Source organism: Aplysia californica, unplaced genomic scaffold (assembly GCF_000002075.1).
Source record: "Aplysia californica isolate F4 #8 unplaced genomic scaffold, AplCal3.0 scaffold00210, whole genome shotgun sequence".
NCBI classification, from domain to species: domain Eukaryota; kingdom Metazoa; phylum Mollusca; class Gastropoda; order Aplysiida; family Aplysiidae; genus Aplysia; species Aplysia californica.
This window is the reverse complement of record NW_004797480.1, coordinates 1,047,936-1,073,918: the sequence shown is the minus strand read 5'-3', so window position 1 is coordinate 1,073,918 and position 25,983 is coordinate 1,047,936. Positions and strand designations below refer to the sequence as shown.

At 39.8% G+C, this 25,983-nt stretch overlaps 2 protein-coding genes across 4 annotated transcripts in view; one reads left to right on the top strand and one right to left on the bottom strand.

The window, feature by feature from the left end:
* Positions 1–1,326, bottom strand: part of LOC101854087 (3-oxoacyl-[acyl-carrier-protein] reductase FabG) — a 35,989-nt gene extending 34,663 nt beyond the window's left edge. The window contains exon 1 of one of the 2 annotated variants that reach the window (XM_005099359.3): positions 1,225–1,326. In XM_005099359.3, coding sequence (XP_005099416.1) covers positions 1,225–1,279 — 55 coding nt within the window. In that variant the 5' untranslated portion in view covers positions 1,280–1,326. The remainder of the gene's footprint in view (positions 1–1,224) is intronic. The other variant, XM_005099358.3, reaches the window with a different exon arrangement.
* Positions 1,051–17,876, top strand: LOC101854503 (ubiquitin-conjugating enzyme E2-17 kDa). 2 transcript variants are annotated; one of them, XM_005099361.3, is made up of 3 exons: positions 1,051–1,191; positions 12,436–12,493; positions 14,887–17,876. In XM_005099361.3, the coding sequence occupies exons 2-3, from the start codon at positions 12,470–12,472 to the stop codon at positions 15,304–15,306; spliced, it is 444 nt and encodes a 147-aa protein (XP_005099418.1). In that variant the 5' UTR covers positions 1,051–1,191; positions 12,436–12,469; the 3' UTR covers positions 15,307–17,876. The 2 variants fall into 2 exon arrangements, with proteins under 2 accessions (XP_005099418.1, XP_005099417.1); XM_005099360.3 differs by lacking the exon at positions 1,051–1,191 and adding an exon at positions 6,889–6,953.
* Positions 17,877–25,983: the final 8,107 nt, after the last annotated feature.

The window sequence follows — 25,983 nt, the reverse complement described above, 5'->3', positions numbered from 1 at the left end:
GACCGTCCCACGATTCCATCGACTCAATGAAAGTCACATGAGCTTTTAGAACGCGCTGATTCGCTAGCAGTTACAAATCCCTTCTGCTGGTGGTTATGCCCTAAGAGGCCAAGGTCAAATTTACGCACTACGGTGACGGACGAGCATTGCGTCTCTGATTGCACCAATCACAATTGAAAGCCATCTTCACGTCAAATTCAAATCCCGTGATTATCCCAGCCTCCTTCTTTCTTTGGCTTTCACTACGATCACACACACATTTCACTACTTTTCTTCTCTTCATTGTACTATCTACATGTATTTTCTTACGACCTGTCTGGCACTTACATTTACATTGTCACATTTCTCGTCTCTTTTGCATTACTCCATGTTTGTTTTCAACCTTGTATGTTTATCTTGTCATAATAAATGTTGATTATGATATAAATCTAGATCTAGATCTATTACTGTTATTTTTTATAGACTTCTGTCTTGCTGACTGTTGCTTTGATTTGCATGGTCTGACTTTAGAGTTCGAGACTGCGGGATTTTATGCTTTGATTTTTATTATGACCTGTTTGCATCCATTATCCTCGCACATGAATGCGGCTGTACTGTCAACGAGGGGCAAATAACTTTCAAAACAAACTGGTGCCCTCCCCTGATGTCAATGAAAACATTGCCTGCCTCAATCCCGACCTCTGTGACCTCTTCCCTGCTCCTTCCCCCTCCCCCCTCCCCGCCCCCTTTGTCTACACTGGTCCGTGGAGTCGGGATTCTCTACAGCGTGTTCGACTCGACGGATGTAGGGAGAACGACTTGACTTGACACGAATCCCACCGAATTGACCTTGCCTCTCCTCAAATTTGATTGGCTGCTATCTTGACCTGAATTCGAATTCGGAGTCGAAGTCGACGAATTCGCGCCCAAAAATGTTCGGAGTCGAAAGTTCGGAAGTTCTCGGAGTCGGCCCACCCTTACTCTCCTCCTGATGATAAACAAGCCAATGAGGGGGAACTACTACGATAAAATTATGAGGTAAAACCGGAACTTGAAGTATACCTATTAATAGCTCATTTGCGAAAACGAGACGATTTCCTGTTCTGGTTGGTCGGCCATTTATTGTATTATCTTATCTTCCAAGAAAGTCCAGGCGATTTTTCAACACCCCAAGAACTTTCGCTGCAACGCATACACTATCTATTAGAAGGGGTAAGTATTACATATAATTATATACCATACAACCTGTAATGAGAGCAACTTTGCCGGACAGACTTCGAGTTAACCCTGCTGCAGCCATTTTGGTACGTGCGGATCACAAGACGAGAAGATGGAAAAGGAAATGTTTGAAAATGTTCACTGGTGATTTAATTGAAACAATCTGGAATGTTCATATAATCTGAGGACGCGTACCATTTGACCCAAAAATACCACGGTGCGTGTATAATGTGATTACAGTCTTCTTATTGTCTGTACGCGACTTGACGGATATCTAGATCTAGAGAATTAGACTCTAGAATCTGTTATGGAATGTTTAGAATCTAAATCTAGATTCTAGGACTTCAGACTCAGATTTAGGGGTGTGCTACATTTCAGTTTTGAACTTAGGACTTAGGAAGATTAGATTAGAATTCTAGAGATCTGAGTCTGAATCAGGCCTAGAAATCTAAGTATAGAATCTAGATCTAGTCTTCTATATAGGCCTAGAGGCTAGATCTAATCTAGATCTTTCTCTTGGTGAATCAAGGCTAGACATTAGCATTAGATCAAGTCATCATGGCTTATAAATCATGAGTAAATTTGTCACTGGGCATCGCTCATTGCTTGGTCAAGGCCTGCCTAGTCATTATGACATTGTTGATAGCTCTGTACTGTGGTCATGTTTTAAAATGCGAAGTGTATACAGACCCGGTAACCGGGAACAAAGTCACGAAGTATACAGACCCGGTAAGGGAACTCTTTTGTGATTCCGGAGAGTTTCTGCGCCCAGATCCGGTAGTGTGTGTGTGTGTTTGTGAGAGAGAGAGAGAGCAGGGGGAAGTGCTAGCAAAATGTATGAGGAGCCCCAGTTGGCAGGACGGAACGAGAGAAAAATATAGTGGGAAATATGTGGGGAGAAAGAAAGACAGACAAACAAAGAAAAAGAGAATGCGAGCGACAGAAAGAGAGAGAGAGAGAGAAATAGAGAGGATGAATGCTCGAGAGAAATTATGACATTGTTCTTCTCTTCAAATTGTGATTCCTCCAACTCCAAAACGGAGGAAAAACGATCGTTCATCGGAAAGATATCCGCAATCTTCATTTAGATCTAGATCTAGGCTAGTCTCGAAACTAGACCAATAATTTATATCTGTCTGTCTAGATCTAGCCTAGGCCATAGATACAGAAGAACCTAGATCTAGGTCTACCCTGAGCCAAGAGGGCGCTGAAACTTTCCGAAATCACAAAAGAGTTCCCCTACCGGGTCTGTATACACTTTGTGACTTTGTTCCCGGTTACCGGGTCTGTATACACTCCCTTTAAAATGATGCCTCCTAGCTTGTCTAGAGTCTTGAACTCTGGCATGTTTACCCTGTCATATTCCAACTTCAGTTTGTTATTAGGCAGGCACTATTTCTCCGAACTTTCGGGAAAATAAAGCTGGGCACTATTTCTCCGAACGTTCAGGAAAATAAAGCTGGGCACTATTTCTCCGAACACTCTGAAATTACATCCTTTCCCGCAAATTTCGGATATTATATAGATCTAGATCTAGATCTAGATCTAGATCTAGATCTATAATTATAGTATAGGCATAGGCCTACCAAAGATTGTTCGCATACAATATGGTTCAATCGGTCCCAAAAATGTCCTCAGTAAATATTTAGGCTGTCGTTATTCGGACTCGAGTCCGAATAACATTTTTTCATATTCGGACTCGAGTCCAAATTTTTAAAATTTCTTATTCGGACTCGAGTCCGAACATGAAAAAATGTTATATATTCGGACTCGGGTCCGGAAAAGGCCGGCACTATTTCTCCGAACGTTCGGAAAAATAAAGCTGGGCACTATTTCTCCGAACACTCTGAAATCACATCCTTTCCGCAAATTTCCGATATTATATAGATCTATAAATAGTATAGGCCTACCAAAGATTGTTCGTATGTATACAATATGGTTCAATCGGTCCAAAAAATGTCCGCAGTAAATATTTATAAAGAAACGCTACAGTTCCAAACAGTTTTTCGCTACAGATATGACGTGTTGCCTCTATGAAGGGTGCTGCTCTTAAACTTAATGTGTTGTGTTCACTCGTGTGCTGTCTAGTCTAGATCTACACGGAGGGTTATTGATAACGACACATAGAACTAGCATCGATATCTGCGTTTGTCGCGGCCGTGACCAATCAATCGTGGCTCAATTTTTTGGCATTTTTTGGTCCCCAAATCGGAGAAAAAATGTCAAAGAAAAAATGAAAGAAACCGAACCTCTTTACTTTTGAAAGAAGGCAATGACTACTTTTGTTTTTCTGTTTCTCCCGTTGCTTCCTTTGTTATGGGGAAGCGGGTAAGGGGAAGTCACTCAAGAAAACAATTGTATCCGGGCACTTTCGATGACCCGTTCAAAACCAAAGTCTCTAAAATTCAGACTTCCGGCACGTCGCAAGTTGACGACAATCACGGCGAATGTTAAACAGCCGACCGAAATCGTAGATCTAGGAACCCGATGTTCCTTTCGCGCATCGCGGCTTTTGAAGTATTGAATAAACAACGAAAAGCAAAAAGATTTTACCAGCTACAGTGATTCTACTGAAAAATAATGGTGTTTTCTGAAACACCTAGTCCGTGACGACACGACTGACGCACAAGTGATCCGAATTGTTCGTTTATTTGCAAACAAATAAGCCGATTTCTTGAGCAAGTTAACCTTTCTCGATGACAAATAGCATAGGATCAAAGCACAAGTAACAAAAAAACACCCAAAAATACTAAATTTTGGACATTCTTGGAAGTTTGCATTGGTGTGCTCAAAATGAGACCAGGGTTCACTAAAAAAAAAAAAAATTTTTGGCACAAAATTTACGAACTCAAGATTGTAAAGCTGACGTGGGGTCTGAAACTGCTAATGCAGGTTCTACATCCTATATTTGACATTGTGTATAAGTTTTAGAGGAATAAATACTAATGCATGGAATCACATTTTATGCACATTAATGTGAGATGTGTGTATTTTTCCCCACGTTTTGGCAATGGCTCTATAGGTTTTGGTTTGGCCACCTCAATTCTCACCCCGGGTGAGAATAGCGCAGGCGAGCCTTTTGGCTATTCTCACCCAGTGTGTATTCGCCGTTCACCCTGAACCACAGAATTCTACTCTTACAGAATTTAAGAATTCTGTGCCGTGAACGAACGTTCCAGCGTTCTTGTGCTACTACTCTTTTAGCCTAAAAGCGTGCAATTTTGTTTGTCAGCAGTGGAGAGAGAAAGAGGAGTAGCGCGAGAACTTCCGGGCAAAACAAAATGGCGACCCGCGTAGTTCGGCTCGATTTGAAAAGTTAAATAGCTGTAGCATCTTTGTAGACGACCAAATTAATTTACTTTTGTGTTTAGCATCATTTTTTAACTTTGTTTTGGTCAATTTGATCGTCCACACTGATAGACAGTATTCAGAGAGAGAGGGGAGGAGTAGATCTTGCGAGAATTTCCGGGCAAAACAAAATGGCGACCCGCTTAGTTTGGCTCGATTCGAAAAGTGAAATAGCCATAGCGTCTTTGTAGACAATCAAATTAGCAAACTTTTGTGCTATAACCAATGTCATTTTTTCTTTGCTTTTTTTCACTTTGATCATCCACACCGATAGACAGTGTATTCAGAAAGGCCACCTCTATTCTCACCCCGGGTGAGAATAGCGCAGGTGAGTCTTTCAGCTATTCTCACCTGGTGTGCGTTCACCGTTAGCCTAGATCTAGGCCAACCAATTTTGCGCTCACCCTGAAGTACAGAATTCTACACTGTGATAACAGAAAAATTGTAGAATTCTGTGCCGTGAACAAACGTTCCATTACTGCTGTGAGCCTAAAAGCGTACAATTTTATCTGTGGGCAGTGGAGAGAGAGAGGAGTAGCACGAGAACTTCCTGGCAAAACAAAATGGCGACCCGTGTAGTTTAGCTCGTTTCGAAGAGTTAAATAGCCGTAGCATCTTTGTAGACGACCAAATTAATTTACTTTTGTGTTTTAACATCATTATTTAACTTTGTTTTGGTCAATTTGATCGTCCACACCGAACAGTATTCAGAGAAAGAGAGAAGAGGGGAGGAGTAGATCTTGCGAGAACTTCCAGGCAAAACAAAATGGCGACCCGCGTAGTTCGGCTCTATTCGAAAAGTGAAATAGCCGTAGCATCTTTGTAGACGATCAAATTAGCTTACTTTTGTGCTATAACGTAATTTTTTCTTTGCTTTTATCCATTTGATCATCCACACCTATAGAAATTGCCGCCAGCGATCACGCGCTGTTCATCTGCATATGTCGGTCACCCAATAAAAACGAGATCACCATGGCGCGCAGAGAGAACGGCTTTCGTTGCATGGGTACTAAATTTCAGAACGATTGTCCGGACTGTTTATTTTTTGCAAATCAATGAAATTAAGATATGATAAAGAAAAAAGGTGGCTTAACTTACCTGTGTTTGAACGATTTCCGAACTCCCAAGCCGTTTTCGAAACATCGTAAGTTCCGGGGAAACCTTGACGCTTTACACACTTCTAGTGCTCCGATCGACTTCGTTCAAACGGCAAACGAAAGAGTAACCCTTTTTCTGATTGGTCACCGAATTTCATCGAGATCCCACGAGGGACAACGTGGGAAACTTCATTTAGAATAGGGAACCCCCGTCCGTTCGTGGTCCACGAAAATCGCGTCAGCAAGAGGAAATTATGTCTAGCTCTTCGTGGCCCGCTTTAGCATTGCTATAGAATGTATTCCGAAATTAGGAAAAACAGGTCTTGTTTCACTCCAGGTGAGAATAGCCAACAGTGACAAGTCTCACGCGGGGTGAGAGTTCGATCGTATTTTTATTCTCACCGCGGGTGAGGATAGTCACTTCCATTCCGAAATTAGGACCAGGGTTAATAAAGTTTTTAGTATAGAAAGACTTTAATAAGAAATAAGAGTTAAGATTCTGCCCTGAAATTTTCCTCTTCCAGGGCTCCCCTTTTCAGGCCATGAGATGTTTTAACATTTTCCTTTCCTGCATGAAGTTTCACTTCATTAAAGTTACCATCTATATAATGTCACGTTTTGACCGCTTTCATTTCTTTGTGTTTTCCACATAATTTTGTAATTTCACTACATTGAGCCGTTGGAACAAGAAATTATGCTTTCTAGGGCTGTATCTTCATTCAAAGTACTTGACAATACACAGAAATTTGCGCATTATTGTAGCATATTCGCTGCTTTGATGATGAGATAAAAATATGCACTATTTAAACAACTTTTGAGACTTCGTCAGATGAACAAGGTCGGATTCAATGAAGTCGCTTGCAGGGTGAATAGCCCCCACTATGTGGCTTTGCTTATTTTTCTTTGCAATGAACCAAGATCAATTCCTGGAAACCATTATTCACCTATTAAAAATTCTTGTTCAGTAATGATCTATTTTTATGGGTTTGCTAAATAAATACTGCTGACAAATAAACTGCTGGTAAGTTTAGTTTTCGGGTAATCCCATCATGTGGATTTCAGCAAGTTGCCAGCTGAACAGGTTAGAATATATATAATATAATATATATATAAAAATATATATATATATATCATTGTCATGGTTGCTATATTTAGATGCTTATTATTTTGTTAGTCAGGTTCTCTTCAGATAAAGGCTTAAGTCATTCAGCTGGCTTCATATCTCAGATCGTTCTTCTAGAAGCTTTACTTCCTCATTAAAATGACTGAAGTTTGCACTGAAAGTAATACCGGTAGGCAAAAAGACTTGAGGTAACTTACTCGCCTTGTGTTTTAAATTTTTGAACATATTTGTTTTGATGTACTGTTCTTAGGAATGAATTTGGTATGATTTAACAACCATTAAATAGCTGAATTTGTATGTAGGTCTTTTTTTATTTTTTTTTTGTTGGTAAAAGCGTTTTATGCACTCGCTTGTTATACTTTTTGCATTGTTGTTTTTGTAGATAATAGGAAGACGGTTGATTTTAATGATTGAACTGATATTATATAGCAATGACCACGAAAAACCTTTTTTTGCCAGAAAATGTTTGCAAATAGGTGCATTTTGTAGCTTTATCTTCACCAAGCATGGAACTTTTTTGAATTTTTGAAATCCATCAATAAACAAAAAAGTTACGGATTTTTTAATCAATTAATTTCTGGTACACTTTTATATATATAATGAAAAAAACCCAAAATATGGGACGTTCTTTGGTGAGTTTTGAGACAATATTCGTCATAACTCGCTCATTTCTAAGAGTATTTAAAAGAAACTTGGCAACCCAGTACATTTTCTAGTGCAGAATCTAGTCCTTTCAGATTATTCATAGCTATCCTATTTTTTGAGTTATGAAGACGTTTATAGGTAAACATGTGGCGGTTTTCGGTGCGTTTTGAGACAATATATTTGTCATAGTTCGCCTATTTCTTGGAATATGTAAATGAAACTTGGCAGTCTAGTACATTTTTTAATGCAGAATCTAGTCATGCAGTCAGATTTTTAATATCTGTCATACTTTTTGAGTTGTAAAGACATTAACAGGTAAAAAAGTGGCGTTCTTTACAGATTTACAAAGATTATCAGTCATATGTTCTCCCAAAGTCCTGATATTTGAATGAAACTTGGCAACATAAAAGGTTCCTCCTTGCCAAGCAATGCTCTGGATCAATTTGTCACAAAAATGTAAATAGAGAGCTGGATTTATTAGTCTAATAAATCCAGTTCTCTACTAGTAAAAGCATACATACTTTGTTATAGAAAATAAGATCGTCTCTGTGTATATCCATTGTTGGACAGTGTCCTATTGTGTGGTAGATTAAGTTGCGTTCAGATAATATAGTTTACAAGTCATGGGAATATTTCGCATGTGTAGGCTACAACTCATAACAATAAATGTAACATATTTAGACCTCCCCCCCCTTCTCTCTCTCTCTCTCTCTCTCTCTCTCTCTCTCTCTCTCTCTCTCTCTCTCTCTCTCTCTCTCTCTCTCTCTCTCTCTCTCTCTCTCTCTCTCTCTCTCTCCCTCTCTCTCTCTCTCTCTCTCTCTCTCTCTCTCTCTCTCTCTCTCTCTCTCTCTCTTTCTCTCTCACGCGCGCGCACAAACACACACACGCATGCATGCGCGCGTGAACGATAACAATGTATAAACGGGACTATCTTCCCAGACTTGACTAAATAAGTACCATACTCTTTAATAACAGTCTTAATGCCTCACTTTTCCAAACAGAGCGCACAGGACGAGTCCAAGTGTGTGATTTCCCAAGAGGGGGGAAGAGGCTTTCATAACGCAAACACAATGCCATACTAGTTCTCAAGATGTTTGCTTTTCTATTTCTATTCTTCTGTCATGCAATCAAGCAAATAAAAATGACTACATCTATTGTATTGTGACTAAAATGCAACACAAACGCAAGTTATCAGGGCCCCCGTTTAGTTTTCATGTATCCTTCCCCCCCTTTCCGGTTCACATAAGCGGGGCCTCGTTTGTAGCGCCCAAGGCGACCGATGGCTGATGACGTCACTCAGTGGAAATTTCCCAGCCGCAGGTCGTTCGCAAATGGCAATGCCGCTTTTTCCCTTAGTTACTCCCACATTTTTAAAGATTACGCAAAAACCGCTAAACACAGAAGCTTGAAATTTTAAGGGAATAAAGAAAAATGGTGTACAACGTATCAGTCAGTTTTACAAATCACAGCTCCGAAAAATCTTCAAAGCGCACCACATCAACCACTTTCGCAAACGTTTTCGACTGCTTCTAGGATGGGTACAATGTTGTCAAACTGCATACTACTAGATTGACCTCTTTTCTGATTGGCTGCCAAGTTTCATTCATATCCATTCACGAGAAGCGGCGTGAGAGCGAGTTGAAGACAACAACCTTTGCGTTAGTGCGTCCCGTGAAACACCCCCGCTGCGGGGGCCAAAAATCGGCAGAACAAAACGCGCTCGGTGGGCATTGCTATATTTGCTATATTATAGTGTTTCCTTCATAAAAATTCTTAGTGCTTGACTGTATGTATTCTCCATGGACGAAGATGTCAAGATGTTGTAATTTGTTCAAATTTATAATTGTAAAGGCCCACCAGAATTTTTATCAAGTTGTTTTATTTTGAGAATGAGTTGTAATATGAAAGGAAATTAGATGTTTTCCATGACCAGAAGAAAGTGTTCACTTTGTCCGAGGTTCAGTTTAACCATTTTGATAGGGTGGAGGCTTTAAAACAGTAGCTACACCCAGTGGTGGGTCTAGGGTTGGGGTGGGGTGGGGTGGGGGGACAACACAGCGGGCAAGCTTAGACTAGAGTTCATTCTTTCTGATTGTCGTAGTCAACGCCGAGCAGCCAATGTCTGAGACAAAGAATTCTATTTTCACAGTATGCAGTTGGTCCGCTCTTCGCTTTCACTCATTTTGGGCGTTCACTTTATCTGATTAACATATGAAACCAGTTAATTTGGTCCACTTTTTAAAAAAACTTAAAAACCCTATCTGTACGTGGTGTTTTACTATCGTATCCGTACGGCATGTGGAACTCTGTGCCACCTCTCCCAAAGAGGAAATTTACTGATTAATCTGATTCATACGCTTTGTATAGCAGTCTTTCAAAATAAATTTTTGAGAAATACTGAAAGTTTCAAAGAGATCTTCGTTCTAGAAGTTTTCTAAAATGTGAAGAATACAACTCCAGGGGTACAAAATGACCCCAGGGCATATGGATAGGGTTAAACAAAAAGTGTTTCAATCAGGGACCACAGAATATAGTTCGCTTTAACCAATTGTTCAAATAATGCGTGTTCACTTTAGGCAGACTCCACTGTATTTAAATCTATACTACGTGGTTCTAATTAAATCATCTACAATGGGCTCCTCCTATAACAGTCATGGTTTTAACAGGATTCCGGCTATAGCAGGCTCATAAATCCCAGAGTCTGTTCTCTCTCAAGCATAATTCATGTAGTAAAAAGCTCTTAGAACCCCATCGGCGTCCAGCGGACATATTAGTGACAACTGTTTTGTTTTATTTAGTGCTAGTTTTTGCTTGTTTTTCGGAACTGTTCCCAAAACAAGTTTCTTTTAGAAATGACTAAGCCTTTGTTTCTGCCTTATTTAGAAGTTGGGAGGCTAGCTTTTTGGGTTATAATGAGACTATGAGACATAGTGCGCCAGGTTTAGGTGACTGTAGAAAAACTCTGGGAAACGGTGGAAATAACCCAGGGTTTAAAGAGTTGATAGCAAGCATCGGACAGACACTCTTGGTTATAACTTATAACAGTGGTCCAACCATCGACGGAATTTTGAAGCAAATGAACACAAATTCAGGAAAAAGCAAACATGAGGCAAAACAATAGCCAACATCTGTGAATTGGATTTGCACAAACCTTATTAGGCCTAAGGTGGTTGTTTATTTCATGTGTCAAACTGTACCAATAATAAAAAGTGAACACTGGCCACTAAATCTACCATAGATCTATGTCACGTGTACTCCTTTTCCCAACCATGATCACTATCGGTTTCAAATATAAAATTATTGTTGTAAAGCTCACAGAATGTGCTGGGGGCTCTGTAGAACATGGATGTATGTTATGTAAATGCACTGGGTTGGCTTTTATTACCTATGCATCTTAAATCATGACTAGTCAACCTCCATGAGACTAAGATATCGGTACTAGAAAAAAGGAAGAAAACGTAGCGAGAAGACTATTATTTTTTATTGGAGTAATTAATAAAACTGGAAGTGGGTAGTCTTTATGAAAAAAAACAACCATTCATTAATCATAAGTCACTGTGTATTATACTTGATACCTGTTGGTAAAAGGATAAAGCTATAACAGGGATATCTCTTCAGTCTAGGCAGTCCTGTTATAGCCATGGCCTACTGTATGGTCGCTTTTAAGCACAAGTGGGCTATCCTGAAAAATGCTGTTTTGAGAACATCGAAGGTAAAGTTTTTGCCCTGTTTTCAGTTTCTTTGAAAGTCCAGGAGAGTTTTCTCTATAACCAAACAAATATACACACCAATGAAATCAAAACTTCTCCTACAGGTAGGGTAGGGCAATGCCCACTTTTGGTGTAGGTCAAGATTTCTGGAAACCCCTGAAATCTGGGTTAGCCCACTTGTCCTTGAAAGCGACCATTTGTTTCCCCTCCTATGTCTAGGCAGAAAAACCCATACCGATGTCTAGTATGAGTTTCACCAACACGCGCAGGTACAAGAGCATACATGCCTGCACATACATAAAAAAAAGATTGTGTTTTAGCTTGTTAACTTTCGCCTGTTGGCATTAAAAAAATTCTAGCTCATGTATTAATTTACCTGTATTATACCCATAAAACATTATGCATCATGGTTCTGCAGACTAGTGACCAAACCAAAATATTTTTTAAAATTTTGATCCGATAATAAAAGTTTTTCTCTTTGGGCCCTTTATGAAAAACGACTCTTTGGATGCATACACAGGATCACTAAAATAAATGGCTTACAGTAATCTTGGCTGCAAATTGTTCATTTTGAGACAGTGACACTGTTGTGCCCCCACACTTTAGTGTTTATTAGCTAAATTCATTCCCCTAACTGTCTAGACGTCTGTCTCCACGCGAGTCTCGAAAATCACTCACACCTTCACTTGAATCGTGTTTCTTAAACATAATACATTAATGTGTGATGTTGAGGAAAATGTCAACTTTTTAATGTTTTAGGTGGATACTAAACTGTAAATCCCCTATTATTTTCATGGGCCTGCTTCATAGAAAACTTGTCGGAACCTTAGTTTGCAGTGACCTTTATTAATGGGCTTTTAGAACCTGTTGGTCATCTAATTTTTTTACCCATAGCCTAAGATCGAAGAAGATTAAACAGGGTAGTTTCATTTTGCTTTGTTTTAACCACAGTCAGATGAAAGTGAAGTTGCTGATTTGTATTTATGTTTATTAAGATACTAGATGTATACATGTACATATGTGAAGTTTTATGTTGGGAGGCTTCTTGTTCAAAATTTAAAAAATTATCACTCTCAACATTCACATTGCAATGAAAGCTGTTTTCCCCTGCTCTTTATTCCTTTTAATGTATGTTCAGGTGACAGAAGGGAGTAAACTGCTTGAAAGTTTACCTTGGGTGCGTTAGAATTGGAACAGATAGATTTATCTACCTTGAATGGCTCTTATTTTTTTAATTAAAGAAAACGATTATAATGGCTTTGATTTCTACTTACCACGAAGGTTAATGGTTTAACGTTTCATTTTTCTTTCACAGGTCGAGGAGTAGAGATTTCACAGTCACATCCAAAATGGCTATGAAGAGAATCTCAAAAGTAAGTTGCTGCAGTACCTACTATGTTTTTCTTTTCTTAGGAAATGTTTAATGTGTATTGTTTTAAGGGAGATGTCGTAAGGTCAGCCATGTTGGGGGCTGGGTTTCCACTCAACGGGGGAAAGCGCGGAATTTCATTTTCAGATCTCCGTTTCATGAAAATGGATGAAAACGAAAATACGCAGCACAGAAAACTGGGAAATCAAAGGGCTGCAATTAATTATGAATTTTGTGGAGTCATTAAGGTTTACTAACCCTTTTAAAAGATTTTAATCTTTCAAAAATGTTAATATCCCACCTTTGATTCCTGTTTTTAAAAAATTATTTTGCCGTTTGGCTCTCCCAACCCATCCCCACCTTCCCGGTGCCTGCGGTAGCGCCAGATCTCAACGTGCAGCTAATGTTAACTTCTTATGGTGCAGCTAAAGTTAACAACTTCTGTGCAGTGAGTCTTAATAGTCGCTCAGTAACACTTTGCCCTTTGAAAAACATTTCACTAAGAGAAAGGCCAACATCAGTGTGTGACAAGGTGTAAAAAAATTCTTGCAGCTGTGTGCCCAGGCAAATGAGAGAATTAAGAGAAGAAAAAAATGTAAAAACAGGGAAAGGGGGATATTGTGTAGTGAGGTTTCTTGAATAATTAAGATCAAAGTCAAAGGCTTGTAACGGTCCTGTCACTTTCTTTTTTATTTTTTGCAACAGTCAAGCCAATTACCAATAAAGTAACCCCCTTCCCACCTTTGTTTATGTTACACTTATCCTACTATAACCCCTAGCACTAACACGTCAGGGAAAGTGGCAGTTCATGGCCATGGTACGATTTATATCTTGCATTTCTACTTCTTCGCTCTGTCACCTTTAAAAAATAATCACACTGAAAATGGTTATAAAACCTGCAGAAAATTTAGACCCCCCGGTGAGTGTGAACCCTGTGGTGGTATGTTTTTCTTCTTTGGTGAGGGGTAGGATTTTTTTCCCTTTCTTGTGGAGTGGTGGTAATGGTAATTAGCGGACAGACTATTTCATTACACTGTTATCTCCCCTGATGATGATTTTGTTCAACATGACCTAGGTCTAACTTGATCAAAAATCGAATCGGGTTTCTTTCTCTAGTGCTAGCAATGCTGACAGCTCAGCGTTTGCTATCAGAAAGAAAGGGCTCTAGGCTTTTAGAATAGTGTCTTTATAACAGACTTCTCGTTAAAAGTTGACTCCACTGTATTAATGTGCTTGGTAAAATTGGTTGAAGCTGTCAATGCTTTCATTTTTGTCATCATCTTTTTTTAGGTGGGATGCACCTGTATTAGTATTATCTAGCATCTGCATTTGTCGTGGCTGCTTGGCATTTTTTGGGCCGCGAATTTTTTTTCCTTTTTCCGATGAAAAACCACCGCTGGGAAGAAAAAATAATTTAAAAGCAACAACAACGAAAACGGGGAATAACTTTTTTGGAGATAAAAAAAAAAAAGAAACCGAAGCTCTTTACTTTTAGAAAGAAAGTTTATTTTCACTTTCCGCTTCACTTCATCTCTTTCTCACTTGTTGGCACCACGTTAATTTGTAATTTTCATATGAAGAATATAAGTAGGCTACTTTATATACAATTTATATTCCTGTTTCTCTTCAATGTTTCCCTCTTTGTTGTGTTTTAATTTGTTGGTGTGTTAATTTTTTTCTTCTCATCATTGTTCTATTTGTGGTTTTTCTAGTTTTTGTGTATATATAGCGTAATGTTCTTCCTACCTTTTAAAAAAAAATGTGTTATGTTAGAGCGTGTCTCGACCAAAACCGAATACTGACACTGGCAGGCCCCTTGTGTGATTCCATAATTTACATGTTATATTCTGTATTTTTTCTTGAATTATTCGCGTTTAGGGTTAAAACGGCCAGTCTATGGATGGGTTGGCACACGTCCTTATTTGCTAATTTTTGTGGTTGTGTATATATATATGCTGTTCTAATTTTGATTTTATTCTGTTGTGAAACCTTTATTTTTCACGTTTTTACACTCTCTGTGGCTACAAATGATATTCTGGATGCTTAAAACAGAGCACAAGAATTTCTTGAAAATGAATGGCAACTTTTGGGGGGAAAATGGCAATAAACACAATTGCTAGTATAAGTATTATGTCAATATATTTTAGCTGGAGAAACACCACACATACACACACACACAGGCATGCATGCACGCACGCACACACATGCTTTCTCTCTCTCTCCCTCCCTCTAGCTTTCTCTCTCCCTCCCTCTAGCTCTCACTCTCCCTCTCCCTCCCTACCTTTGTCTCTCTCACAAGGTCATAGAGTAGATATTCGCCATTTATTTATTTTTGGTCAGACTGAAAGATTAATCTTACTTTTCTTAACACACACTTCTACTTTTGATTTTCCACAGGAGTTAATGGACCTTCATAAAGACCCTCCTACTAACTGCTCAGCGGGACCTGTGGGAGAGGACATATTCCATTGGCAAGCGACTATTATAGGTCCAGAGGATAGCCCATATGCTGGTGGATGTTTCAACCTCACCATACATTTCCCTACAGACTATCCATTCAAGCCACCTAAAGTCTCTTTCTCTACAAAGATATATCATCCTAACATAAACAGCAATGGCAGCATCTGTTTGGACATTTTACGTGGCCAGTGGTCTCCAGCTCTCACTATTTCAAAGGTTCTCTTGTCAATCTGTTCGCTGTTAACAGATCCCAATCCGGATGACCCTTTAGTACCAGAGATTGCTCGCATCTATAAAACAGACGTTGGCAAGTACAATGAAACAGCTCGTGGCTGGACACAGCGCTTCGCCCAGTGATGTTAACCTTGTCGCCCCTGCCCCCTCCCTCACCCTTTTCCCCTCTCCCAACTCCTTCCACCCTGCTTTTCTCAAGGTTACAAAAAAAAAATGCTCTTGTGAACACATTAATAAAAGGAAAATAGCATAGTTTAAGATGAGGAGAAACTCTTGTAAATGCTGGTACAGTAGTCTACCAAGCATTCATTTGTCAATATTTCATTGCGCTACAGTTATTCTACTTCTGGTCTGTTTGGTTATATTATAACTTTTTGAAAAACCCCTTGACTGCTTACCGTATGTGCACCCCGCATGCTAAGGAAAATTCTACTGTGTGCAAGATGTCACTTGTCACAATCTTGAATCAAGGGTTGTTCACCTTCTATTATAAGATACAGATTGGTAAAACTTATCCAATAGAAAGATAAATGATGAGATGAATTTATCCTTTAACAAGACCTGCAGAGAACGAGCCATAATGATGTAAACAACTTGAAAGCACTTAGACTGGACAAGCTCTCCGATTCTACACGTTGGCACCGTCTTGTATGGTGTGTGTGAGAAAGACAAAACAAATCTCAGGCCACCCGTCAAATTGTATATATATCTATAGACAGAAAAATAGAGAGATGGTTTTATCCACAGACAAGACTCTGGTGGAGCAAGACATAACAATAAAAACAAGTATAAAATGATGGGACTGAACAAGCGTTCCGAGTCTATGTGTCAGCTCCAACACTATGTATGTTTAAAAAAATGACGCATTTCACTTTGTTTTCGGTTAGAACCCGAGATTCCTGTCCAATAATCAATATGGCCTCATAGCTAAAATGATAAGCTTTCCTTCAAGGGATGTCCTTCTCTTTGTTCAAAACTGAATAGAATCTGAAATATCATTGAAACGAAACACAAGGTTTAATGGCTGTATAAGATGAATACGTTTCTGTGCACTGGGTGGTAGATTATTGGGACGTATGAAGTGCGTTTACAGCGCAGTCAAGGGGTTAATGAGAAAAAAATTAAGCTAGAGTGTAACAGTTTGCACATTTTGCTTGTGCAAGCTATGCAACAAGAGCAAAAATGCTTTTGATGTCACATGATATAATGCGTCTTACTTTCCTCTTTAGCACCATCACCAATGATTGGGGTTTTGATGTTGGTGGTAAGTTTGAACAACTTGCTACTTCACTTTGCCAGGGATTCTTCTGTGTGTATGTGATGAGTAGCAATTGGAGCTCATGTTCATCATATTTTGGAGATTTCCATTCTGTGTTGGCAAGATAACTATGCTTTGTTTTAGATTTACCACATTGAATCGGAAAGATGAGAACATGGCAAAAGTAATGCCAAGTCCAGGCTAGAGTTTCTCCCATTTTCATGCATGTCCATATGTTTAGCTGTTGTCTAACCCATATTTTATGTTACTCATTCTTTAAATGTTTTTGAGTACTTTTTCATTATTAACAAACTGAGCAATTTGTACCAAACTTTCAAATACCGGTAGTATTCAACAGGATATCTTTAGCCAAGGAAAATTTTTTGATTTTTTGAAGAGATAAGATCATGCAAAATGTGAGACAACTTTGTCTTGTCTGTAAAGACAAAACATGTTGCATTACTTAGCGGGCTTGCTGTGTCTACTTAGAGGCATTGGATGAAACTAGTAGCCTGGCTGTGTTAGCTTCATGCTCTGTCCTGTCTACATGTGTACTTTTTTCCTCATGATTATTTGTCAATGCCTCCTGCGTGTTTCGTCTTGAACAGAACTGATCAGTTGTTTCTCATGTCGATGGTTGAAATTCAGTTTTAACTTTCTTGCGGATATAGGTATTTACAGTAATGTGTGATGTGTGATGCTTTCAAATTGGAGAAAATGAGCTTGGGGGGAAAATGTTCAAAGATGCCTGCATAAGCAGAGTATTCCTTTTGCCTTGTATTCGTTGTTATTAAATAATGCCTTCTGTTTTTCTTTCCATGTTTTTTCGTTTATATATGTTTGGGTTTGTTTTGTTTTTTATCTTAGCTTGTTCAGTAATGTATGTGTTATGTACTTCTGTTACTGGCCTAGACAATCCTAGGTCGGCCTGCCTCAAAATCTGAATATGAGTGAGATTAGAACTGAAGATTATGTCTTTGAATATTTTTAGATTGGTTTGTGAAGTGAGAGAGGCAAGTGCCGAAAGACTGACTGTCTAATCATGGTCTTGCTGTCTCATAATTTACAGGATGTTGAATTTGAAAAAATCTTATGTTGCAATTCCATGCAATGTACTGAGGTCTTTGCCTTTGAATTTGAACATGATCTGAGTACATTGATTGTATTCGTAAAAATTTCCATGAAAGAGGGCCCCATGTGTTGTTTTCTTCTCTTCTTTTAGTCATGTTTCTTTTCTTTTTGTTTCTGCTATCCTGTTTTTCCTTTGTCATCCATGTCCTTAAATTTACAGAAATGAGCTAGGGCTTCTCTGAATGAGTGCAAGAGGATAAAAGTGTGTGCCTGAATAGTATGAAATGTGTTCTATGTTGAAGTCCGCTTCAGATAATTGTGAGGATAAATAAACTTCAAACCTGTAAATGATTCGTGACTAAAAGCAGAGTTGTTTTGTTCGTTGTTTGTTTAGTTGGGCTCCAAAATACTTGGTGGGTGGTTGGCGGATGCTTTGGTGTAGTTCTCTTCTATCAGTCAACTGTCTTCCGTACAAGGTTGGACTGGGGAGGGCTAAACTGTTTGGAGGTAAACGTATTATATAAGGCCCCTCCCCCCATGGGTACAGTGGTTTCATTGTGTTGTGATGACTCCACTTGCCCGAGGACGGTGAGTCTTCTGGCAGGTCAACCCACAAACCGTGGTACTTATCATTCTGGATCAAAAGATGCGGTTAAAAAAACTAAGGTACTACATGTACGGCACTGCGATATTCTTGTCTCGGACTCGGATAGGACTGTCCTCCTGTCCCACCTTTGATTTTTTGCGTGTCAAAACAGATCTATATCGCACTAGGACAGGACTGATCTGGTGCAATAGGTGGCTTCTTTGTTACTCAAGGTGGAGTTAAAAATGCATTTCACCCAAAAAAAACTTCCTTAATTAAATATTGCCCAAATAAAAAAGAAATACAGTAGTCTCCGCCTAAGATCCCACCGCTTACGGTCCCGGTTCGCTAAAGATCCCGCTGTTTAAAGAAAACAAAATTTTTACTATACAAAAGTCACCTCTAAGATCCCGCTCTGATTCACTCTGAAGGTCTACATTCAGCTAAGATCCCGCATTTCAGATCATAATTTGCGGAACAAAAACCCGGGCCGAACAGCCGATCAAACAAGAGTGAAAAGTTGAGATCGTCCGTCGCGTCAAAGATCAGCCACTATCGTGAATGTGATCACATACACGTTGTAAAACTCGATGAAGCAGTACAATGTTTGCCCCAGACCGGGGTGTGAACTGACCGACACCTTTGTTTTCCCCACGCATCGCACTCACACCTGAGCTCTCCCCCTAAACTTACATCACTCGTTGGGTGGGTAGGGCCTACAAGTTCGCTCCAGGCGGGATCACATTGAAGTGTGAACGCTTCCCCGACCATTGCAGAAGTTGTCTCTACTCCCGAATTTGCGAGACAGACTGAATTTTAATTGGTGTGTTCACAACGTAATGGCGTGTAACGACAAAGGCGGTTGGGGGGGGGGGGGCTCGGTCAGAGATGGAAAGCTATAAATTTTCGACAGGTAAGGGGGAGGGGCAACTGGATACGCGTAGATCTTGAGACTCATAGGATTAAAAGTGAAAACGGCACGCCTCATCCCACTGTGCACTGTGATAGTTCACCAAGGTTAACCTCTCTTTGCTCGCCATACGTCATAAACCCACCAAGCGGTCATGTCAGTTCATTTAAGAGTAGAGGGAGACCATTGTACCTATTGTGAGCCTTAGCATGGGTCACCATAGATTCTTCCCTGGGTTCGTCGGTTAAGATCCCGGTTCGCCTAAGATCCCGCATTTCCTTTCTCCCGAGCACCGGGATCTTAGGCGGAGACTACTGTAATACGATTTTCGTGATCAGAGACCCAAACTGAGCAAAAATCACACGAGAAACGCAATTTAATTCTCGATTACGAAGTTAAATTATACTTTTTGTATGCGTGTGTGTTTCACCATTCGGCCGGAACTAGGCCTAGATTTAGATTGCATTTTGCATCTCGTCTATTATGTCTCGATTGCAATAGCCGACATAAGCCTTGTTGTACCAACATGGTTTACTTTCCACTGCACAAATAAAGCGAGTTTTCTATCCAATTTAGATCAACATCAATTTTGATGAGAATAGAATGTTTAGAAACAACTGAGCGACTGCTGCTGACAATAAAGTTGAGAATCGAGATGGAAAACACCACCATAAGGGCCTACAGCACCGTGTTGTGTGTAGAAGCTTTGACCAGAGGTCTCTACTTTGACTTTCCTGCTGATGTGCAATGCACCGCGTGACCTTGATACACAACTTCACCCTTGACAATTAATTAATTTAAAAATATAATTATTTGCTAAAATTTACATTGTATTGCATCAAATCAGATTCCCAGCGAGCCATTTTCCCTTACTTTGAGACGCTGATTCCGAAATGAATTCAGTTTTGATATGTGATAAATTATTTTTAAAAATTTGTGCCCCAAGTTTAATCCTTCGTGAAGGCAAATTTTAAAGTGATTATATGTCACAACGCGCAAGCTCCAGGATCTTGACATCAGGTGCCACCAAGTCTGGGGCAGTTTTGTCCTAATGCTGTCAGTGGCTATTATTTCTCTATAATCACAGACGATATATTTACCCCGGGACTGGGATAGTCCTGTCCCACCGATTTTGTACAATTCACAACTGCTCGGGACTCAAATCGACAAGAATTTCCTGTCCCAGTCCCAGTAGGTGCGGTACATTACGCTCTAATTCAAAGGTTTCAATCTCCAGATGGGTCTGTCCCGGTACAAACTCGTGAGGTAGAGGCCTAACAATGAAAACCTCTGAATCCAAGTGACTTATAAAAATTTATTATAATGCTGAACAGGATACATTCTAGGCTATTAGTATATTAGGCCTACAACTCGATCCACTTAATTAATTAAGTGCACAAATATTAAGAAGAGATTGAAAATGCAGATATGCAAATATACAAAAGCACAACCTCCAAACCAGCAACATTTGTCAGTTTATTTTTGCCTTTGCCTACTCGTCTTGGCCCAGTAGTTTAGGGGATAATACTAACAGCTACTTACTATGACACCACGGATAATACTAACAGCTACTTACTATGACACCACCATAGTGAGACTTCATGCAAACTCAGGGTGACAAAATGTAAAGAAAGACGACTCTATTATTATTATGGAGCGGGAAAGAGGGAGCCTTCCTCACGACTCGACAGAGCAGAGAATGTAATGTAGGACTAACAGGATCTGAAGCTTCAAAATTGGACTAGAATGAGGTGTAACATGCTGGTGATTTGATTTGATGATTTGACCTAGTGATTCGAGGCTTGTGACTTGAACTACGGGCTTGCGAGCACGAGTGGGTTTGCTGCCGGGGTATGCCTACAGCTCTACTGTATAGCTGTCCCCGCGGTTTTATGCCCCAAAAATTCTGAAAATACGCAAACTGAGCCCAAAAATGTGAAATTATTCGATTCTGTTAATATTAACTGTCCCCGTCGTTTTAGTTTTATGCAAGAAAAATTCGGAAATTAGGCAAAATGAGCCCAAAAATGTGAAATTATGCGATTCTGTTAATTTTAACATAGAATGATAAAGGAAAATAATAGAAATTATGCAAAAAATGATCAAATTATGCGGGGTGCATAAAACCACGGGGACAGTTTTAACAAAGAATGATAAAGGAAAATAATAAGAAATTATGCCCCAAAAAAAGATCAAATTTTGCTTATGCGGGGTGCTTAAAACCGCGGGGACAGGTATAATACAAGTTATAACTTAGTAGTACCGGTAGTACAATGTATAATATTTATAAGGCAAGGGATCCAGTAATAAATTCAAGGGAAATAATAAAGCAGGCCTAATCTATGAGTTTGGTGTTCTGTTCATTTCTTTTTGTTATCTCCCCTGACGACCATTTTGTTCAACATGACCTCTTACACATGATCAAAAATCGATTCAGGTTTCTTTCTCTAGCGCTAGCGATGTTGATAGCTCGGAAATGAAAGGGTTCTAGGCTAAATCGCGCGCTGGGTTGTACCCCACACAAGGAGCTTAGAACTTTTAATCTCCTTGCCCCCACCCAGTGGCGGGGCGCCATTGGTGCAATTGCAATTGGTGCAAGCGCTCCACCTAACCCTGCCCCCCCCCCTTTTTCTAATAGTTCTAAACCAGTCAGTGCTCTAGATCTACATTAGGCCTAGCCCACTAAAATGCACATCTTTGCTATCCGTCACCCGCTGGCTGCGCCAGTGAAGAGACAGACGGCGAGGATTGTTTATGCTCGTCGCACCGCTTGCGATAGCGTTTGCTAGGAGCAAGCAAAATCTTTGCACCAAAGTTATTTATGTCACTCTAGAGAAATCTAGGCTACGTTCTTCCCGCACAAGAAGAAAGGTGCTTGAAACTGCTCTTCGCAGCCCCAATTTGGAGCAAGCTAAAAATTTGATCCAAGTTTCCGCGAGCCTATCTACAACACTAGTAGTCTACGGTAACACAGTGAAGAATGGGTATCGAAACTGTTGTCTCCCTCTATTGTGCAGCAAGTCCTAGAGCTGCACGAATTAATTAGAAATCTTTAAATCTTCTCTGATTCTGAGCATAATGAGTTGTTAGTATTGTTTCACTTTATTGCAGCTTTTAATATGCGGTTTCATCTAGAGACAGTTGCAAATATCGATAGATGTAGATTACGGAATATCCTGCAGATTCTAATTGACTTTCTCTAGAAATCTTAATAGTAGATATATCTACAAAGCCTATTGCCCATTTGCTCACTTTCCAATTATACACCACCTTGTCTGCAACTCACGCGACGCCACTGCCCCCACCCCACCCCACCCCATGGTACTTGTGGCAAGGGAAACTACCCATGAATAAATACAGATGGATTAGTCCATAAATGTTTACTTCCCTTGTATTTCTAATTTAACCGGGATCTGATATATAATGACAACAGGATTTTTTTCTCTGGTCCCACCATCCCCGTTATATCACTTTTCCACTGTACTAGCAAGCGGTCGGACATCGTGTTAAAGATTCTAGATATAATGTTTCACATGATCGTCGGTCGTGGCAAGCTGGAAAATAATAAACGGGGAGTGTGGAATGACTTATTCAATAAGGACCGGCGCAAAAAAACTCAAAATTAATAAACGGTGAGGGGGGCACTTATCGGATACCTTAGAGTACAGTACATGTTTTACGGGTCATCAGCACTGACAAGGTAACAACTACCAACACACGGCCCTACAGAAGCACTATGTTCCAAGCTTGTCGGTCACAGTAGATGAGCAACTACAGTTCCTTGGTGAGGCAGGCACCTTCCTTCCAAGCTTGACACATTACGACGCAGCCAAAGGTTAATCCCATCCGAGTTCCAGGACCCGAAGCTTACACTTGCAGGTACAGGCAAGGGGCAACCCAAGTTTCGTTTCCGAAAAGATGGGATACTCGTAAGCCTGTCCCCGCAGTTTTACGCAACAACAAAAATTATGAAATTATGCAAACTGAGCCCAAAAATATGAAATTATGCGATTCTGTTAATTTTTAACCAAGAATGATAAAGGAAAATAATCAGAAATGATGCAAAAAATGATCAAATTTTGTTACATTATGCGGGGTGCATAAAACCCCCGGGACAGGTAAGCAACAAATCAGGAGCAAAGAAAAATGTGATCGTAATGTCAAGCGTGCTCGGGAAACTGCTCAGCATATCTTAGCACGTAATGTTTCTGCTCTTGTCTGTCCCCGAAGGACCAGAATTAGTCAAATAACGATTGCCTGTTGCACTCGTCAAAACGTACCGAACATTTCAATTTGTATGAAGCATTGCATACGGGTCCCACCTTTCAAGTTGGCTTCTCCTGTCCCTTTGTGTCAATGTAGGACTTCCTTAAATTTTTAGGCGCTTCTGGATGTTTCGCTTCCGTTTATCAGTGTTCCTTTTCTGTTTTCTACCCCTTGGTCTCATGTTCTACCTCTGGTTCAACTCCTCTCTCCTGTGCTATCTCTGACACATCTCCACTCCCCTGTTCTACATGTGGCCCATCTCCTCTCGCCTGTCCTATCTTTGGCTGGCCCCCGAGGAAATCACATTCTTGCGTGCGCCCGCGTTTTTCGTCGAGTTTCACTATAAACCCGCAATTTTTTTCATTTTTCGCAATTTCTTGCAATTTTAGGCAAAAATACATCAACGCTTGAACTTTTAGTACTAAATGGTGCAAGTACACAGCCGATAGGCCTACATAAATTATGATTTCGGAAAAGCTCTAGCCTACTGGGCGCACTCGAAAAGCTTTATAACTCATAACTCATAACCGGGAATTCAGGCCGGAATACATTATGTACAACACAAACTGAGACATAGATCTAATGTGTGTAAGCGTGTGCGTGTGATAAGAAAGAAGCAGGTGTGTGCGTGTGTGTGGTGTGCATGTGTGTGCGCGTGTAAAGGTGTGTGTGTGTGTGTGTGTGTGTGTGTGTGTGTGTGTGTGTGTGTGTGTGCGTGTGTGTGTGGGCGCGCGCGAATATAATATTGTTCGTAGGCCCTACATGATGCATGTGTCTACTTACACGGGAACCGGGCACCTAGTTTCAGTATCTATGAACACGGTAACCGGAATGAAAAATAATTCAATATTTGTCCTGTGCTGTTACTTGTTGAAAAAAAAAAAAAAGAAAGTCATACATGTACAAGCGTCTTGTCGGGCTCACCATCGTGACCGGTCATTGAACCTGTGCTTTTGCATCAATTTGTGATCACCGGTTGGGGTCACCAAAGTTCATTCAAAATCCGTGCGCTGCGAAGTATAGGGCTCCGGAATGGGGGGATTCTTGATTTTTGAAAAAGGTACAGTCGGTAGAGGGCTGGGGTTGAAGGCAACATCGGACGACAAAAACAACTTGGAGTTCTGAACTGCCCAATTACCGTGTACATGACAGTGAGACTACACGCCCGGTTGCTGGTTACCGTGTACTTAGACACTGAGGCTAGGTGCCCGGTTAACGTGTACGTAGACACTCCGTTATGTAAAACGCCTTAAGCTGCGTTCACACTGGAGTAGGCGCTCTAGAAATGATCTACATTTATTATTACTATTCTTTATAAAAGGGGGGGGGGGGGGGGGGATGCTATATTTTACGATTTGACTTAAAGTGTTTAAACAATACCATACTGGTTTTCAAAAAGAAAATATCTGAAATAGATATAAATACAGATTACCGGTGTATCGAAGGTTTCAAGAGAAAAATAGAACAGGATCTGAATTGATTGGAACATATTGGCATGATTTCCTTGCCACGAAAAGTTAGACAAAGATAGCTAAATTTGAAAACAAAGTGCTGAAACATCATTTGAGGTATTGTCATCACGGTTTACTGCTTTCTGTTCGCCTATTCACATCTTTAGTTAAATTCGCTTTTGAAAAAATGTTAAGACCATACCACTGTAGGTTTAGTTAGAAGTTGTAACTAGATTTAAGTTTTGGCCAAAGTTGAAATAAATTTACATGTGTAATGTAGACATATTTAATGAGATAATTTCTCGATTATTTCGTTAGGTGAACATAGCCTACAATACAATACATTCAGGATTTGTTTTCATTCACATTGCCGCGGCTCGAGCAAGAAGTTTTGTTAATTTTGCTCCTCCTATTGTGATTGTGAGAAAGTTTTTCATGTGTGGCCTTATTTCAATCTGGTTCTTTGTCTCATTTTGTTTACCCTTTCAAACAAGTTGGCCTTCGCCTCTGCGTGTGTGTGTGTGTGTGTGTGTGTGTGTGTGTGTGTGTGTGTGTGTGTGTGTGTGTGTGTGCGCGTGCGTGCGCGTGCGTGCATGCGTGCGTGCGTGCGCGACGCGCGAGTGGGTAGTGTTTGAGGGTGTGCACGTGGAGCTGAGAGTGTGTTGAGCAAGATAGATGGATCCCACAATTTCGTTTAAAAAAGTATTTATTAGCATTAATAATAATGATAATAATAAATGACACGAAATTTATACATGTATAGCGCTCAACCCCGATTAAAGTACACAGGCTCAGAGCGCTTTACAATTCAGTACAATGTAGCACAGTAACATAAAACGTTGTGTTCTGACTAACTGTTCCCGTGGTTTTATGCATCCCGCATAATTTAGCAAAATTTGGTAATTTTTTGCATAATTTCTGATTATTTTCCTTTATCATTCTTTGTTAAAATTAACAAAATCGCGTAATTTCACATTTTTTAAAGCTAAGTTTGCATAATTTCATAATTTTTCTTGCATAAAACGACGGGGACAGGACTAAAAGAAAATCACTCCAATTATTATTCTTATTAATTTAAAAACAGAAACGACTTCAGCTGACATTTGAATGAATCAAAAGATTTGATCTCTCTTAAAGTACTTGGTAAAGCATTGCAGATCTTGGGGCCTTGGTCATGGTATTCAAATGCCCTTTCACCCATTGTTTTAAGTTCCATTGTTGATGAAATAAATTTCTTTTTGTTAGCTGATGACCTTAA

What these genes read in the sequence shown, in the direction of transcription:
- LOC101854503 (XM_005099360.3), top strand. Translation starts at nt 6,904, where the DNA reads ATGACTGAAGTTTGCACTGAAAGTAATACCGGTAGGCAAAAAGACTTG. An exon ending in GGTAGGCAAAAAGACTTGAG is followed by an intron (nt 6,954 to 12,435) that starts GTAACTTACTCG and finishes TTTCTTTCACAG; the next exon opens with GTCGAGGAGTAGAGATTTCA. An exon ending in CTATGAAGAGAATCTCAAAA is followed by an intron (nt 12,494 to 14,886) that starts GTAAGTTGCTGC and finishes GATTTTCCACAG; the next exon opens with GAGTTAATGGACCTTCATAA.